The sequence below is a fragment of the Bos grunniens genome, chromosome 14 (assembly GCF_055505025.1).
Source record: "Bos grunniens cultivar Pamir isolate PY7600 chromosome 14, Bosgru_T2T1.0, whole genome shotgun sequence".
NCBI classification, from domain to species: Eukaryota; Metazoa; Chordata; class Mammalia; order Artiodactyla; family Bovidae; genus Bos; species Bos grunniens.
Genome location: NC_141178.1, coordinates 15,793,146 through 15,811,674, shown reverse-complemented (window position 1 = coordinate 15,811,674; position 18,529 = coordinate 15,793,146). Strand labels below are relative to the sequence as shown.

Genomic DNA, 18,529 nt, shown 5'->3' with positions numbered 1-18,529 from the left:
GTTAAGTAGAGTGACAGATTCTGTTATGAGAAGCGCAGAAAGGGAGAAGAGGGACTAACCAGTGGAGGATGGGGAGAGACTGAAAACATAAGAATTTATGGTCCAGTACAGGAAAAGCATGGACAAGTGATTACTAGTGTGAAATGTATTACAAAAAAGGAAGTTCCTTTCTATGTTTCTATATTTACTACTACAAGCAGGTATCCAGAGCCAGTATCACATAGTAACAGCATAGAGGCTAAGACTTTAAGGTGTCTTAAGAGTCAAACAGACCTATATTTGAATATTGCTCTACTACTTAATAACTATGTAATTTGAGTCACATTTCTTAATCTTAACGGGCTATGTACCAACTTCATAGGATTGTTGAAAGGATTATATAAGATACGTGTAAAGCAATTCATGGAGAAGGCAATGGCACCCCACTCCAGAACTCTTGCCTGGAAAATCCCATGGACAGGAGAGCCTGGTAGGCTGCAGTCCATGGGGTCGAGAACAGTCGGACACGACTATGCGACTTCACTTTCACTTTTCACTTTCATGCATTGGAGAAGGAAATGGCAACCCACTCCAGTGTTCTTGCCTGGAGAATCCCAGGGACGGGGGAGCCTGGTGGGCTGCCGTCTATGGGGTCGCACAGAGTCGGACACGACTGAAGCGACTTAGCAGTAGCAAAGCAGTTCAGGACAATGCAGTAAGTGCTTAATAAATGGTATCCACTTCTTTTATACATTATCGATGACTTTAACAATAGAAAGCCAGTTTAAAAGTTATCAGGCATATACAATTAATTTATTTCTCACAATCCTATAAATCTCCCAGTAAGATACACTTGGTTATGTCTTAATGTAGAAGTCATTTTTATAAGTAAAAATGGATCTAGTAGATGTCTGGAACCAACTGCTCACCTTACACCAAGCATTTATTAACAATATTTTTAGGAGATTTCAATGTCAAAGTTGTCAATGATTTTGCTTAACCCTCACAAATAAGAAACCTACATTTGGAAAACTGGTATTCATAAACCAAGTCTCTTAAGGCCTCTTATCAGGAAAAAACCCTTTGTCAAGAAAAGAAAAAAAAAAAATTAAGCAAATGGGGCTTCCTTGGTGGCTCAGTGATAAAGAATCCACCTGCCAACACAGGAGATGGGTTCAATCTTTGGGTCAGGAAGACCCCCTGGAGAAGGAAATGGCAATCCACTCCAGTATTCTTGCTTGGGAAATCCCACGGACAGAGGGGCCTGGAGGGTCCATGGGGTTGCAAGAGTCAGACGCAACTTAGCGACTAAACAAGAAAAACATAAACTCTTAATAAATACGGTAGTGGTGCAGGGGTGGTGAGGGATAAAAATCTAATTAATAAAGTACTTGGTAAAATTATTATTTTTTAAAGGTTTAGACAACCATAAAGCTTGAGGAATAACTGTAGCCCATGCTTCAACTTCTATCAGAACATTAACAGAAACATAAATTTCTACTTGCTTTATTAAAGCTTGATGGTGATTTTTCCATGTTTATTGATTTCAGGTTGGTATACTTATCTATTTTTTGCGGCTACGTTGTGAGTCGAGGCGTGTGGGATCTTAGTTCCCCAACCAAGTACTGAACCTGTGCCCCCTGCAGTGGAAACTACTGGACCACCTTTTAAATTAACTGGAGATCAGATGAAACTGCTTCCTACCCCTGCCCCATTTGTAGGATTTTAGTTCCCAGATCAGGGACCGAACCTGGGCTCTAGGCAGTAAAAGCACAGAATCCTAACCCAAACAAAACTACTTTAAAACAACAGGTCAATCACTTAAGCCTAAAAATTGTCACCAGGTGACTTCTCAATGCATAATTCTTAACAGTTCATGGGCCCAATGTAATAAACTTCTTAGTTTCCTTGAAACTGTGTAGCATAGTTTCATTCACAGCACAGTTCTCTCCAATTATAATTTCTCACTTCTTAAAATTCTTCCATTAGTTTGCCAAAGTGTTTCCAAAGAACTGTATTAGCTGTCTTTTCAAAATGGTAGGAAATATTTCTCCATTTAATCTGCTTGTGAAACAACGTTTTAGGTTTAAGCATATCACAGCTGTTCTCCTTTCTATTTCAGTAATAACATGGCTGTCAGTTGTATCTGGTCAAAACGTAATTCAGCATTAACTCTAATAAAACAAAACAATTATGTCAGAAAGACATTCTCCAGTGTTTGTATTAGATAATACAAATTAACCTCACTGAGTCGACTATGCTCCTAAAAGACAATCAATAGTACCACAACACTTACTGAATATTTACCATGTATCAGGCAGTGTTCTAAGAGCTTTAAGTCTGTGAGGGAAGAAATATTATTTACAGATGATGAAACTGAAACACAGAAAAACAAGGTAGCTAAGATTCAAACTCAGGTAGTCTGTTCTCAAAGCTCACGCTCTTAACCTCTTCACATGGGGCCATTAATTCTTTCTCATGTGTCAACAAACACAAAATTCTATTCAAAATCTGACTTTTTATAGGGGTTATGATATTGTTCCTTTATGATCAAGATAATTGACAGATTAACAGCTGCCTTTAAAAGACATTATCTTCCGTACTTTAGCATCTTAATTTTATTTTTTAAATTATTTCAGCTGCAAGGCAGGAACTTAGTTTCCTGACCAGGGATCGAACCTGTGCCCCATGCAGTGGGACTGTGGAGTCTTAACCACTGGATCACCATGGAAGTCCCAGCATCTTAACTTTATATTCAAGTGCTTCGATAAATTCAGTGCCTTTCTGCCAGATAATGATATCTATGCCTCAAACCAGAGGGTCAATATACTACTCAAATCACACTGTTAAATAATATATATACTTTGTGGGATCCGTAATCTCAAATACTTCATGAATTCTATAAATTTAGAAGGAATGACTAAATTCACTGAGTACCAAAATTAGTGACATTAAAGAAGGTAGCACAAAAAATAATTCAGAGAAAATGCAGTTAAAGAGGAACTGAGGACTTAAAAGACTGCCAATACAGCATAACGAACAAAGAAAGTGTTCTTAACACTTATTACTTTAAGAATAGAGTCCCATGGATATGTTTATTTTTAAGGATAAAATAGTAGAGCTATTGTGTCCAAGCAGTGAAGCCTAGAGCCCTGCTTGCTCAGTTTTTCTCAGCTTTAACCACAGCTTTAATCTAACAGCTGCCCACGACACCTCAGTGCTATTTTCTTACAATCACTACCCATCAGTCCTATAATCATTCCTCAAGTCTATTTTGCACATAGCTGTTCATTCTTCCCAAAGCACAGGTAAGGCTTTTTTCCCCTCTAAAAATTGCTTTCACATCCTTATAATACTTTGTATTTATCTGATACTTTATAATTTTCAAAGAACTTTCACGTTCATTCAATATCTCATTAAAACCTCGTAACACTCTATGGAAATAGATATGAGAGACTATTTGCTCTATTTTACAGGTCAGTTAATTTAGATTCCAAGATAAGTGACAAAATTCAACACATATGAGTTACTACTTTTTAAAGTCAGGATTAGAACTAGGATCTACCTTCTAAACTAGTATTCTGACCCTTACCTCCCTTACCGTCAGCAGACAGTAAACAATCTGCCTACAAATGCAGGAGACCTGCGTTTGATCCCTGGGTGGGGAAGATTCCCTGGAGGAGGAAACAGGAGCCCACTCCAGTATTCTTGCCTGGAGAGTTCTAAGGACAGAAGAGCTGGCAGGCGACAGTCCATGGGGGTCACAAAGAGTCAGGTTAGACACGACTGAGCGACTAACACTCAAGGCTTTTCACAGTATGGTCCTTCGTAATTTACCTTTCCAACCTCATCTCCCTCAACCTCTAAGAATTATGCTTCAACTAATCTAACAGAGACCAGTCTAAGACTAATTTTCAGACTATGTTTCAAACCTACCTTCGTGATTACTATCATCACCAAGGCTGTACATGTAGTGGTTACGAGCATAAACTCTGAAGCCAGACTACCAGTTTGATACCTGCTCCTCCAACTTAACTGTGTGGCTGGGGAAAATTAGATAACTTTTCTTTGTTTCAGTTTCTTTATCTGGAAAGTGTGGGGGGGAAATAATACCTACAATAGAACTGTACTAAACAAACTAATAATAGACATAAGACTCAAACTGCTTAGATCAGTGTCCGGCACAGGCAGGTGTTTGCCGTTATTGTCAGCATTGCTGCTGAACCCCTGTGTAACGCACTGCCCTAAGCACTGAGAGAAAGAAAGGCAAGCAGAGTTCCTGTCTTCAGAGGGTTTTCAATTCTAAGACGTGAGGTTGTGGGGGAAAAAAATGTTTTTTTAAAATGAAGATGGTATGAGCTTTCTGAACATAAAAATCATATTCTTTTCCCCTTTCTCTTTTTTGTGACTCTTGCCTTTAACTTTCTTATGCTTCTATTGGAAATTAGACGAAGAAAATGGTTTTCTACCAACATAAAAACCTGCATACCTCACAAATTCAAAGCCACTCTTACATATTCTATTCACTCTAGTATATTAAAACTAGGGAAACAAATAGAACATTTATTTAAAACAAACAATTTTAAAAACTATAAAAACTACAGTGCAACTATAAGAAAACTTCATGTTTGAATATTGCCTCAATCATGAAAACTGAATTTAGTTTTCTTTTTTTTTAATTCTACAGGTATTTAATAATCGGTTTGTAGTACACATTTGGTATTAAGTTATACTGCTATGACCTAAAAGGTGAAAAATTAGATTTAAAATTAAAACATAAACATGAATTCAGGGTGCTAGAAAGAAAATTCTGAAAACAAAACAAAAGTAAACTAATAAAAGGACATACTTAACCCAGACCATTCATCATCGATATAGGGTTGATTACGGCTAACATCCCACTGATAATCAGAAGTGGTAGACTGAGAAACTGGCTCAGCGGTAGACCCTTAAATGAAAACGAATGCAATAAAATTAAAAATGGAAATTTCTAATGATGTTTCATAACAATAGTTCTATACTTTGCACACGAAGATTTAATTATTTTTCATTTCTCCTAAAAGGAAAAATTCAGACATTAGAAAAAGAGTTAAGATAAAGTAGAATTGAGGGTAATTTTAGATTAAGCATGATAATCACTAGATTGAATTCACTGACCAGAAATCTATTTTTTCCCTAGTACCGATCCATTAGATTTTATCTTTTATAAAATATACTTCAAATTGGCTATCTCCAAATTTCAAGTCAAAAAAATTTTATTTTTCTTAATGAAAAGTAATAAAGCATTAAAAAAAAAAATCCTAGATGTTTCAGAATATCCCTATATCCTTAGAACTGTGAAGGAGAGAACTAGAAAATGTCTGAGTTCGCTAGAACTTTCTAAGGAAAAAGACAAAAGAAATAGATGATATTTAGACAAGTGAGGCAGAAAGAAGCCAAAGAGAATTTAGAGAGTTGTGCCGGCGGTTTGGAGACCAAGTTAAGTTCAAGCGCACTTACAGAGAAGAGAAAATTATCTCCTAAATTTTTTGTCTTCATTTCTCTGGGAGGTGGGGAACAGGTGTGGTGAGTGGGAGTCACACTGCCCGTAAGCAGTGTGATGAAAGCTGTGGTCAGACTACTGTCCAGGACTTCCACAAAATTCTGCTTACAGTTTTCAGGGCATACACATTCGAAGATGTTTGGCTCTACTGACATAAGCTCATTTTAGCATGGAAATGTAAAGCAGTGCTTCTCCATCAGGGATTCATATACCCTGGACCTTCTGCATCAGAATTTGCATGTGTTTTGGAGTCCTTCTTAGGTGACTCTGATACTCACTTTGGATTCAGAGCCACTGATATAAAGAAAGGGTTAAGAATATGTTTGTATAAGACACTTAGCCATAATCACTTCCTTTCATAGAAGTCTTCACAGATTTTCAGTTGGTTGTAGATTAGCTTACCACTAACATGCTTGACATAAACTCAAAATGGTTACATATTTTAAAAATAAACGAACAACCAGAACAACCCTATAAAATTCATATATAATTAGCACATTAGTTGCTTAGAAAGACTATAGTAACACTGTTGCTATTTCTTTAGCAGCTTTCTCTGAATATATGGAGAGAACAGCATCCCTGTTGTACAAAGTCACCAAATGAAGGAAGAAATTAACTTGTACCTCTGGAACTACAGTGGTACCTCTGGAACTACAATGTAGCCTGTAAGACTGGGGGTTGGTAAATCACAACTCATAAGCCAAATCTAGCCACCCCCCTTTTGGTAGGTGCCCAGGAGCCAAGAACAGTTTTTATATTTTTAAATGGTTGAAAGAAAGAGAACAAAATTTCACCCAGATACACTCATCTGGTTTATGCATTGCCTCTGGCTGCTTCCGTGCTACAAAGGCAGAATGGCCCACATAGCCTAAAATATTTATTATTGGGCCCTTTACAGAAAAAGTTTGCTGACCTCTCTTCTAGACTAGTGATTCCAGACGCTGTGGAACTACATGATCAGCACACTGGGACCATGAATTATTATTGATAAATGGCATATCTATGTAAGTAATGCTGGATTGATGGTAGTTTGGTTAGTAATAATGGAATAAACTAGTAACAGAAGTGTCATGACTTTGAAGGAAGGCCTTCTATTAATATTTGCATTCGTCTGCATGAGTGCCAACATGCTTTCAGTTATGTTAGGCCACAGAATCTTCCTATCTACACAATAAAAGGAACTAAGCCACCAGCAGTAAGAGTTTAGGTCTTCCGCTCTCCGTTTCAAGGCCTTTGCTACTTTATGTTGTTTATCTATAATTTATTTGGCTAGTAGTACTTGACTCTGATTATTTTTTCAAAGAACAAGTGCTAAAATTAAACAGAAAATTTTTTGTTAACTAAATGAAAGACTGTTTTCACATACCAGAAACAGCAGAGTTAAGTGTGAGAGATGCAAAAGAAGCAGAATTCTGTTCAGAGGTATTCATTCCCCTATCCACACTAGACCAAGCAGCTGTTAAAATAAAGAACGTCACTTGGAACCTTCAATTTGCAATGAAACTTGAAAGACACGTAAAGATTTAAAACTATGATAATAATATTTAAAGATACCCTGAGAGATCAGAACCACCTAGTACAGTAATAGTGGCTGTTTATTGAATGTCTGTTATGTACTGGGCTCTTGACACCAAATACCTCTAATCCTTAGGGCAACGCTGCTAGGCAAAGTTTCAGAGCAGTTAAGTGACTTGCTGACAGAAAACACCTGAGCCAGCCTGGAACCAGCGCCAACTTTCCAAGTCCATGTTTTCTCTACTATGGCAACACAGCTGATTGTGCGCCACAATGAAGCTACTACTAGCCTGGATCAGGCACTGAAACTTGGTACTTGACTCTCATTCTAGCCAATCCTTTAAACTACTTAAATATGAGGTTCACAAAGGTTCAATAACTAGTCTAATCTCCATAAAAGCCAGTATGTGGAAAAATAGGGATTCGTACCAAATTACTAGGAACATGCTCATTCCACTATACAATGATATCTTCTCAACATTTTTAAAGCAATTTCCTACTTACATATGAGTATTTTTAGGAACATATACATCTATGAGGGCAGTCACATCTGCCTCTTCTCAGAAACTAACTGCAACCCTCATTTAATACAGTTCCTTTCAATTTCAATAAAGGTCCTAAATCCATCTAGGCAGGAACTCTAATCTGATGCTTAATTTTTATCTACAGCAACATTATGCAAGTACTACCATCTAATTTATGTCCTAATTATGATAACACTATATAGCTTTTACAAGTAAATTACAAATATCTCAAAAGGTCATAGTTCTAAAGATTACTTGATTAAACATGACCATTTCTTTTATTAAGTGTGAAAGGATGCTTTATACCATAGAAAGTTATTCTTTTATCACTGCTGGAATGAGGCTAGGAATTTAGGGACTGTCTTTTACAAAACAAATTTTGATATTTCTACACAATTTTTGGACACTGCAGGGGGAGAGAGAACAAACTTAAGAACAATATTAGCAAATGATCTGAGGTTTGTTTCTTGGGGATGTTGCTCAACTTGAGTTTTTCTAAGCTTGGAAGTGATGGGAAAAGCAAATAACATAGGAAGAAATAGTTTTTTCTACTTAAACACTAAAAATTCTGTAATTATCAATCCCCCAAACTAAAATAAACCTGCAATGAGCATAACAGAAAAGATATGTTTAATGCACAAGGAATTACAAATTAAAGCACAAAAAACAAGAGGCTATTACACAAATGGGCAAAGAACATGAATAAACAATTTATGAAAGAAATAGAAATGATCAAGAAAGTTGTGAAAAATATTCATCCCCATTACTGGTTTAAAAAAGTTAATCAAAATAATTTATGTATTTTTTTCTTATTAAATTAGAAAAGATTAAAAAAAAAGAATAGTCAACCTTGGTAATATACATATGATAAATGACACTCATACTGATGCTGACAGTATAAATTAGAACTTTCCTAGAAAATACTTTGACAACATGTCGTAGAGCATTGCAAACATTCATATTTCCTTTAATCCAATCACTTTCAAGAATCTCTCCTAAAGAAGTAACCCCCAACAAATATATTCACTACAACATCATTTATATTTCTTTTAAAAAAAGAAAAGTTATTTCTCTGATAATGTAGGAACAGTGATTGTCTATGCTATGCTTACACAATGTATTATAGGATCATTAAATGAAATACAGAAAGTAAAGAAAATGTTTGAGGTACAATATTAAGTGAGGGAGGAGGAAAACAAAAATGTACACGATTTGGATTATGGGGGAAAAAAAGAAAATACTGAACTTGTACACAGGAAAAAAAAAGAAGACCATAAGGAAAGGCCGTCACTGGGTGATATGATTTAAGAGTAGGTTTTTCCTTCTCTTTTTTGCAGTTTTTCATATTAAATATGCATCCGTTTTCTATCACACACACAACCTGAAATTAAGTTGCTTTTAACTTGAAGGCTCTAAACAGAAATAAGGCTCTAATAGTCTTTATCTTTAGAATCTAGGGGAAAAATTAATTAGCAACAGCCATTTTGTAGACTGTAAAACAGTATATAAAATTGATGCTAGAAACTGTACCTCTATTTATTACTTTTATTTAAACTCAATAGTAGTACTGCTGAAATTAATCTAGAAGTCTGCTCACACATTACACTTATTATAAGACTAAAAATACACAATTATACTAGTTAGCTACACTGATAATCAAACGTGATAAAAGCACATGAAAGCATTAAGAGTAAATAATGAATGCTATTATTCACTTATTTAATTCCCAGTTTGCTCCATGTGAAGGATCTGAGATGAGTTAATCATTTTCTTTCTGTACAGCTTGACTAATTTTTCTACCAATGGATCTGTTTTTCATTCTTGGAAAATTTTAAATGTACCAGATAAGCATTTTAAACTAGCTTAAAATTTTCTAACAGCTCTTACCAATGCCAGAAAATATTGATCGGTCATTCCAACTCCTTCCCCAGTCTTTTCCATTTGCATTAGCATCTCCAGTGTCTTGACCCCAAGCAGATGGCTCGGTTTTCCTCTTGCCTGCAGGAGCAGGTGAAACAGAGTTCCACTTCTCCTCACCTGCACTGATCTGTGAGGAGAGTTTCATAGACTTTTCATTCCAGCCTCCTCCATTTATAGTGAGGTTTTCATTCAATCCTGGAGAAACTTAAAGAAGAGAAAACAAAGATTAAAAATGGATACATGACTCCTTGTTAAAACTGGAGTATTTTCAAATTTCCATAATCGCTTGGCTTACATCTATCACTCATTTTCCCCCTACTGTCCTCTAAACAGATCAAGCTTTAAAGATAAAATGGAAGGATGTGAAAAGTAACATGACCACCATCGATAACTTTTAAAAAATACAAGTAGGTTTGAACTTATATATATATATATATATATTCACACAGTAATAATGTTTTCAAAAGCAGACTGACCTGCTCAAAAGTACAAGAGAGCAAACAGGAAAACAAATATTCTGGTATACTCAGAATACTCACCCACTAAAAACACAAAGGCTTCCCCTTAGTTACATGCTCTTTCCTTAAATGTTTATCCATATATATTATGTCTAAGGCAGTGATTCTAAAACCTGGCTACACATAAAATCAAATGAAAAATTTCTTAGATGTAGACACTGGAGTTTGAATTTCAGTAAGCTCTGGGAGTTGGTGATGGACAGGGAAGCCTGGCATGCTGCAGTCCATGGGGTCACAAAGAGTCGGATACTACTCAGTGACTGAACTGAAGACATTAGAACCTCAGCCCAAATCAATCAAAATCAAAATTATGAGGGGTAGAGCCCAGGCATCAGTATGTTTGTGTGTACACATTTACATGCAGATATCCATACATATGTGTAAAGCATGTATCTGTGTATACACACACACACATATAAATATACATAGGTGTGTGTATATAAGTACATGTTTCTTTTTATATACATGTGTGGCTTTCTAAGGTTCCTAGATGGCTGTAATGTGTAGCCAGGACTGAGTACGAAGGAAGCTGAAAGTGTTAAGAACAAGTCTGAAATAAGAAGTTGCTTCTTCATTTCTGAATTTTTGTTTTACTACAAACACTTCAGTTTTTAGGTAACAGATACCACTCTCTACTTAATTCAATCTTTATCATAAATCAATAAATAAAATATATTTTCCTTTTGTGAAGTACTGTATAATTTTAGAGCACAGTCCATTTATTATGAAAGATTTGATACTGTTCAGGAAGCAGTTTAGAAGATTAAAGGTATTAAGGTTTCTTATTTAATACACAGAATAAAAGTCTTTTATCCCATATATGCCTATATAAAACCCAAGTCCATGGGAAAAAAGAAATCTTTTTCTCTATTGGATTAAACAATGTAATTGTTTAATTCTCTATTGGATTAAACAAGTAAGAATCAAAATTGCATATAAACTATTACTAAAAAAATGTTTTTTCATACAAGGGAGAGGGATGAACAATGAGAATAAAGCAATGTACCGTTAGAAGTGGAAGTGACTTTTCTGTTTATCTATTTTCCAAAATCTCTGAACTATGATTATGTTACTTTAGTAATTAAAATCATTTCTAAGACTTTTTTTTTCCTTTCAGTGTCATTCATGTGAGGAAAGAGACAGATATATATGTTTCTATTAATACTTTGATGGGCCTTCAATTTAAGTTACATGTAATTTCTCTCACCCTGAAGTGTAGAATCTCCTTTTCCAGACTTAAAGTTGCTAACTTGAACATTTAGATGAGAATCACCTGGTTGAAATAAAAATAAAATTTGTTTAATACTAAATAGGTTATTATGCACATTAAAATTAGGAGTAACATACAAATTAATTTTTTACTAATTATTTATAATAAATTGTTCCTTGAAGTACTAAAGTCTTATACTGGAAAAGAGTTTTACTCACAACATATTTCACATGTTCTTAGGAATTGAGTTCTCTAGTTACCATATTCTTAGTCAACTAAAATGCCAATAAAGGACCTGGAAAATTGCCCAAGTAGATATAGAGTCTCCTGTTCTACAATGGTTATCAAGATTCTTTAAAGGAGGAATTGGAGAACTGGGCTCTGTAATTGGATTCAACTTTGCCACCTCTCAACAATACCAGCTAGCTGCCTTTTCAACAATCCTGGAAGCAAACACATCAACTTAAGAACAATTTTGCCAATATCTGGACCAGGATTTAGGAAATATGGCAAGAGGTGAGACCACACGTTATAACAAAGACACTACTGATATTTCTCTGACACTAAAAAGCATAATGATCATAATGTATCAAGAAATCAGCATGACACAGGACTGCGCTAGCAAGGAAGGCATGCAGCAAACAGTGAAAAAGGGCGAGCAACACAAATGCCACAGCAGGGCCATCAGGCGACAGTGGAACGGGCAAGCAGAGATCAGTGCTGTGCCGCAGCCATAAATTCCACCAATCCATGCAGCAAAAAAACAAAAGCTATCAAGGCCAAGACACAGGTCTGAAGACAAGGGGGAAGTGCTGGCGATTAATGAAAAGGTAAAGGCAGGAAAGCCACTGCTTTGAAGCAAGATGAACAGCATCACTGCAGACTGATGTCCCCAGGGTAAAAATGACAGCAATGGAAGAATTACCAAGAGGCCATCAGTATCGGATAGTCTGAACATTTGAAAACTTGGGAAAAGCATTAGCTCCATAATGTTTGCAGTTCCAGTCTAGCTTTATCAAACATCTACAGCATTCTCAAAGAGTCGGAGTGATAAGAAGTTCAGATAGAACCCACACTATCCAGAACATGCTTGTTTCATCTTGGAATGGAAGCACCCAACATGCAGAATGGTGACAAGTCATTTCATTAAATGAATGTCCACTATAAAAAATGGAGATGTTAAGAGCGCTAGGTCAAGGCAATTACCTTGAGAAAAAAGCAGCAATCATTTTCTCATGTGACTCAAGGCAGAAAGGCAACTTTAATTTAATAGGTCATTCATTAGGCAGTATGTAACAAGTGACACTGCTGGTACCAGGTAAACCAATATGTGGTCCACAATGCTCTCACGAAGAAGGGTATATCAGCACAATGAGGTAAGCGGTTCAAAATAGCCAGATTTTGATATAATGATATTTTGTACATCTGATTAAAAGAAATTGGATTTGATGTATCACTCTTATGTTCCACTAATATACCTTTATTCTTCTTGGAACCAACAGGAAATGATGCAGTTGTAACTTGCTCGGTGGTAACTGTGATGGTATTTTCTATCCCAGGGATAGTTGAATCCAATGAACCAGAATCAGACTGCACCTTATCACGTTTACGCTGCTGTCGTTTCTCTCTGTGACTAATTTTAGTTTCCCAGGCTCCTGACATAGCCCCAGAAAAAAAAGTGTTATTCAGTAGGGGGAAGACAAAAAGGTTGCGATTTTGGGGGGGAAATAGGGTGGGGCACCTGAAATATGATAAATTTAGATATTAAACTAAAAACCAAGAGTGCTGATTATATTCATTTATCCTATGAATTTATTCTAATTGTGCTGTTTCAGGCAGCTAATTGCCATTATTTATTCTGGTAATTTTGATCAGATCTGTCATCTATGGTTTAGAAAAAAATTGATGTAAGTTATCTTGTATCTTTTTTTATCTTGCTGGGTAGAACTAGTAGGGGAGTGTTATATATACTATGGGTTTATTAGGTGAGGACAATAAATGGCTTACTTAAAAATTTTGTACAGAGTCTTCTAGGGATGGTATATTTAAGAACAATGGGAAAAACCCAAGCCACACTTCTAGGAAACAAAGACAAAATGAATGGTTTTTAAATTGCTCAAGATATTGAGCTAGACCTTAAATTTCAAGGCAGTTCCCTTTAAGGATAGAACTATTAGATCCTTAAATAATTTAGGGGAAAAAGTGTCTCCTAATAATGTCACTGATGTGTACATTAAAATCTCGAGTTATTAAACAGAAGAGCTAAATACTAGATTAAGCAAAACAAATGCGGCTTTTATATAATGCACCTTGGTTAAAACATAAAACTTTTTTTTTCTACAGTCCTTTCACTTGCTCAAGTACCTTCATCAACTTCCTTTCCATCATGGCGTGAACTGTTTTGCACTGCTTTAGCATCTGACTTTGATTTCTTCTTATTTTTCTTTGACTGAAAATAAAATAGAATGTTACTTAATATTTCATTATGTTTTCGAAAAGGTAGAAGTCAGTAAAATACATAATGAAATGTATGATGCTGACAACTAAAAAAACTTAATGTTTGATTAAAAAACTTAACATATTACATGGCAATAATAGTATGAGGTTATCATTTATTTAGTCGTTACTATATGCTAAGTACTTTACACTTAATTCTTTATTCCTTAAAAAAAAAAAAAAATCACTGAAGACAGTATTATTCCCATTTTAGAGATGAGAAAACAAAGATTTAGAGATGTTCAATATTAAATAGGCTGCTCTGGGTCACATGAAGTTAACGGATTAGGAAATAGGTCTATCCGGCTCCAAAGTCTGTGGTCTTAGACATCATGTTATCCTACCCTAAATCATAAATAAGGCACTATGCCATGGTGTTCTCAGCACAATAAAACAAAAGGCTACTGCAAGTGGTCAGAAAGAAAATGATGTCCTGATTGTTGGTTTTTTGATTTCGAAAAACAGATTACTGGCATATTCTATGTATAACAAATTAATGAGTCAATTGCACAAAGCAGCCAATATTTTGTCAGTTCCAAAGCAGTGTTAAAATATCTAAGATTTGAATATGGTACATGTACAGTAATTCATTCAAGAAAAAACACCTACACGCATGCAAGATACGGACATTTTTAGAATGGCCTTCCAATTCCCTTCTGCTAATATTTTCTCCTTTCAAAAGCTTGCTAAAAATTTCACAAAGTCATGATAAGTGTTTTCAGAAGAGAACTACTATTCATAAAACACAGATTTTATTTATAGTTGTTAATTTATACTTGTTTATTTACTGAGATTGGCTATGTATGTGCTATTGTACACTATCAAGTTTACAATGAAAAAGAACAGGGTAAGCAGTAAATGACAGTTTGAGTAAGCAATAAATGACAGCTAATCGCTTTTCTTATTAAGAAACTACTGACAAATAATTTCAAGTGACATCAGAATATATAAAAAACGATTACAATTTTTTCTTATATTCTCCACAGTTGATGTGCATGTTTCTTTACATGTTCCCATTATCATGAACATGTTTTAATGTACTGCTTTATTACATCTATCAAACCAGGCTCATATCCACTTAAAGAAAAAAATTTGAGACACCATCTTTTCAAGTGCACAACTCAGTGGTTTCTGGTATCTTCGAAGTTGCACAACTATCACTGCTATCTAACTCCAGAACCTTTTCACTGTCCCCCAAAAGAAACCTGGCATCCATTAACACTCACTCCCCACTATCTTTCCCCCTCTGGTCCACTGACCCACCACTGATGTACTTTCTGTCTCTCACATTCACTCTTAAGCAACGATTAAGCACATGAAGCATCTATCAATTACAATCTAGAGCAAAGGTCAGCAACAGTTTTCTTTTTGCTCTGGCTGCGTGGCCTGTGGGATCTTAGTTCTCCAGCCAGGAACTGAACCTGTGCCCTCAGCAGTAAAATTGCAGAGTCTTAATCACTGGACTGACAGGGAATTTCCAGCAAACATTTTCTATAAAGGATCACACCCTAAATATTTCAGGCCTTGCAGCCCGAATAGATATGTATGTAGCAACGAAATAATCCTGCTGCTGTAGCATGAAAAGCAGTCACATACCACACAGAATGAAATGGGTGTGGCCATGTTCTAGTAAGTTCTATTTATAAAAATTAGGCATATCTGGCTGAATTTGTTGGCAGGGGGGTTGGGGGGTGGGGGTGGGGTGTGTGGTCCAGAGTTTGCTACCTCTTGGTCTAGCAGAATACTGTCCAACAGAAGTATAATACAAACCACAAACATGATTTAAAAATTTCAGCATATATTAAAAAAATATATAACATTAATTTTTGTATTTCACCCAACACACTATCCAAAACACTATCATTTCAAAATGTAATCAATATTAAAAACTATTAAGATGGGCTTCCCTGGTGGTTTAGCAGAATAGAATCCACCTGCCAATGTAACAGATACAGGTTAGATCCCCGGGTTGGGAAGATCCCCTGGAGAAGGAATGGCAACCCATTCTTGCCTGGGGAATCTCACCATGGGATTACAAAAGAGTCAGACATGACTTAGCAACTGACAACAAAATTAGTAAGATAGTATGAAAATAAAGAATGTTGAATAGCCATATGTGGCAAATGACTACCATATTGGACAGTGTATATCTACAAAAACTAGGGTAAGTACCCCAACCTATGGATAAAGAAACTGAGGCCATAAAGAGAAGACATAAATTGCCTAAGATATAGGGTTATTAAGTTTTGAGACTAAAATCCAGTTCTGACTCCAGAGTCTGCCCTCACAAATCTTTCCTTTCTGCCTCTCTACATTTAATGCCAAATATAAATTCAATCAAGTATTAGTTATGTGATTTGAGGCTGAATCACTCTAAACCCCTTTCCTCAATGGTCATATGGGACAAAATCTACTAACTTCACGTAAGGTTCTTTTAAGGATTAAACAGGATGTGAAAGCAGACTGTTAACTACAAAGCACTATACATAAACTTTGATCTTCCCAACCCAGGGGTCGAACCCAGGTCTCCCGCACTGTAGGTGTTCTTTACCAGCTGAGCCACGAGGGAAGCCCTAACAGAGGGAAGTTATACAAAAAGAAAAGAAATTGTATTCACATTGAAATATATTATGATTTGTTATTAAAACAAGGTCTGCAGAAAAGCAAGGAAAATTATCTTGACTTAGGCTTTCATCTTGTTCGACTTCACTATTACCTTTAAAACTAACCTCATTTTAAAAGTAACCTCTCACTCAGATGAGACTTCAGTTCAATTCAGTTCAGCCGCTCAGTCGTGTCCGACTCTTTGCGACCCCATGAACTGCAGTACGCCAGGCCTCCCTGTCCATCACCAACTCCCGGAGTTCACCCAAACCCATGTCCATCGAGTTGGTGATGCCATCCAGCCATCTCATCCTCTGTCGTCCCCTTCTCCTCCTCCCCCCAATCCCTCCCAGCATCAGAGTCTTTTCCAATGAGTCACAGCATCAGAGTCTTTTCCGGATGAGTCAACTCTTTGCATGAGGTGGCCAAAGTACTGGAGTTTCAGCTTTAGCATCAGTCCTTCCAAAGAACACCCAGGACTGATCTCCTTTAGAATGGACTGGTTGGACCTCCTTGCAGACCAAGGGACTCTCAAGAGTCTTCTCCAACACCACAGTTCAAAAGCACCAATTCCTCGGCACTCAGCTTTCTTCACAGTCCAACTCTCACATCCATACACGACCACTGGAAAAACACAGCCTTGACTAGATGGACCTTTGTTAGCACTTAGTAACATATAAAATGCTTTAGAGTCACAGGTTCACACACTAATTGACTCAGCCATCCTAGTGAGGTGAATCTTTTACTTCTGATCAGCTCCACTACAGCTAACAGTTGAAGGAAAACTGAGAACTTAAGTTCTGCCTGTTACCCATAGTTCCCCCTCCCCCAACACTGTTGTAAGCTTCACCATCAAGCTGGGTGAATTATTAAAGTAGCTTCTCTTGAATGGTATTCACGCAAATCAAGATTTATTAAATACCTACCATGTGTCAGACATTGTTTCAGGAGCTCAATATATATAGCTAAATAAAACTTTCTACTAGTGGAAACTGTACTATAATAAACTAATATGAAAAACAGACATGTAAATGAGACATTAGGAGAAATTCTTCAAGGGCTTCCCTGCCATTGCTCACTTCCCAACATTATTTATACCAGTCCAATTAATTTATATTCCCATTACAAAATTCATACTGTTTTCTACCACCTATAAAGTCTACCTTCCTTATATGACATATAAGGCCTTCCACAAATTAATCTCTACTTTATACTCTTTTATTCACATACATGTAATGATTTGGTTCCAACAGGACTGTCATCTCTAATACTCCTCTCTTTGCCCAAACTCTACTGACCATGAATTTTCTCTCAAAATAAAGTACAGTAGCCTGGGTGCTTTAGGATGACTTTCTTTGTACCCTTTACCATGTATCCTCCCCCACTGATGGCCAAATCCTAAAATGATGTTCACTATTTTTTCTTAACTCGGCTCAAGTTCCACCTCATCTGCTTTATCCCTGACACTTTCCTGTCCCCTAATTAATTAGTAACTTTTAACATCCTGAATAAAGGTGCGAATGACTAGCCATATATAAAAGATGTAGTAAAGCTTAATTAAAAAAAAAAAAAAAAAAAAGCAGTATAAATAGAAAGCCTAATATTTTCTTCGTTCATCCCAGTGGATACTTTTGGAGAGCACAGTCTTTAAAAGCACATGCTAAAGCAGTTCTTAGACGACGCATAATCTGCTCTCAAATTCACAGAACTTAAATATGAGCTGGGAATCAAATAAAACACACAGACATACTTCCATTACTAAGCTCATCTTTCAATCTTAACATAGACATTCCTAATATTAGACAATACCCAAATAAATGCTACTGTTTATCAGAGGGGCAAAAGGTACACCCTGACAGTAAAAGCAAATCTACTTAAATGGCTAACTGCTCTCTTAACAGATATTGCTATTTTAAAGAACTGAAAAGTATAAACAAAGGCAGAACAGTGCCCAGTTAATGCTAAAAAGATTAACTTAGGGAGTATAATCTAATATTTGTATTGCATCAAAACTATCATAAGAATACTGAACAAATTTTAAGTGAAATGATATTTTATTTTGCAATTAGCTATTAACACACAAGGTTAAGTAGCCAGGTTCTGAATGTAACCCTTAATTCAGTTTATTCTCTAACTTGGAAACTGGTTCTTAACATTTGGGGAAACTGACTTAATATTTACAACTCTATAATTATCTAAAGTCTCTGCTGGCAACGTTAGG

At 36.0% G+C, this 18,529-nt stretch overlaps 1 protein-coding gene across 3 annotated transcripts in view; it reads right to left on the bottom strand.

The window, feature by feature from the left end:
- The window catches only part of MTDH (metadherin), a 54,489-nt gene that overhangs the window by 11,282 nt on the left and 24,678 nt on the right, over positions 1 to 18,529 (bottom strand). The window contains exons 3-8 of one of the 3 annotated variants that reach the window (XM_086336035.1): positions 13,573 to 13,657; positions 12,687 to 12,863; positions 11,206 to 11,271; positions 9,448 to 9,684; positions 6,888 to 6,977; positions 4,829 to 4,927 (exon numbers count right to left, since the gene is read on the bottom strand). In XM_086336035.1, coding sequence (XP_086192161.1) covers positions 4,829 to 4,927; positions 6,888 to 6,977; positions 9,448 to 9,684; positions 11,206 to 11,271; positions 12,687 to 12,863; positions 13,573 to 13,657 — 754 coding nt within the window. The remainder of the gene's footprint in view (positions 1 to 4,828; positions 4,928 to 6,887; positions 6,978 to 9,447; positions 9,685 to 11,205; positions 11,272 to 12,686; positions 12,864 to 13,572; positions 13,658 to 18,529) is intronic. The other 2 variants (XM_086336036.1, XM_086336037.1) reach the window with 2 other exon arrangements.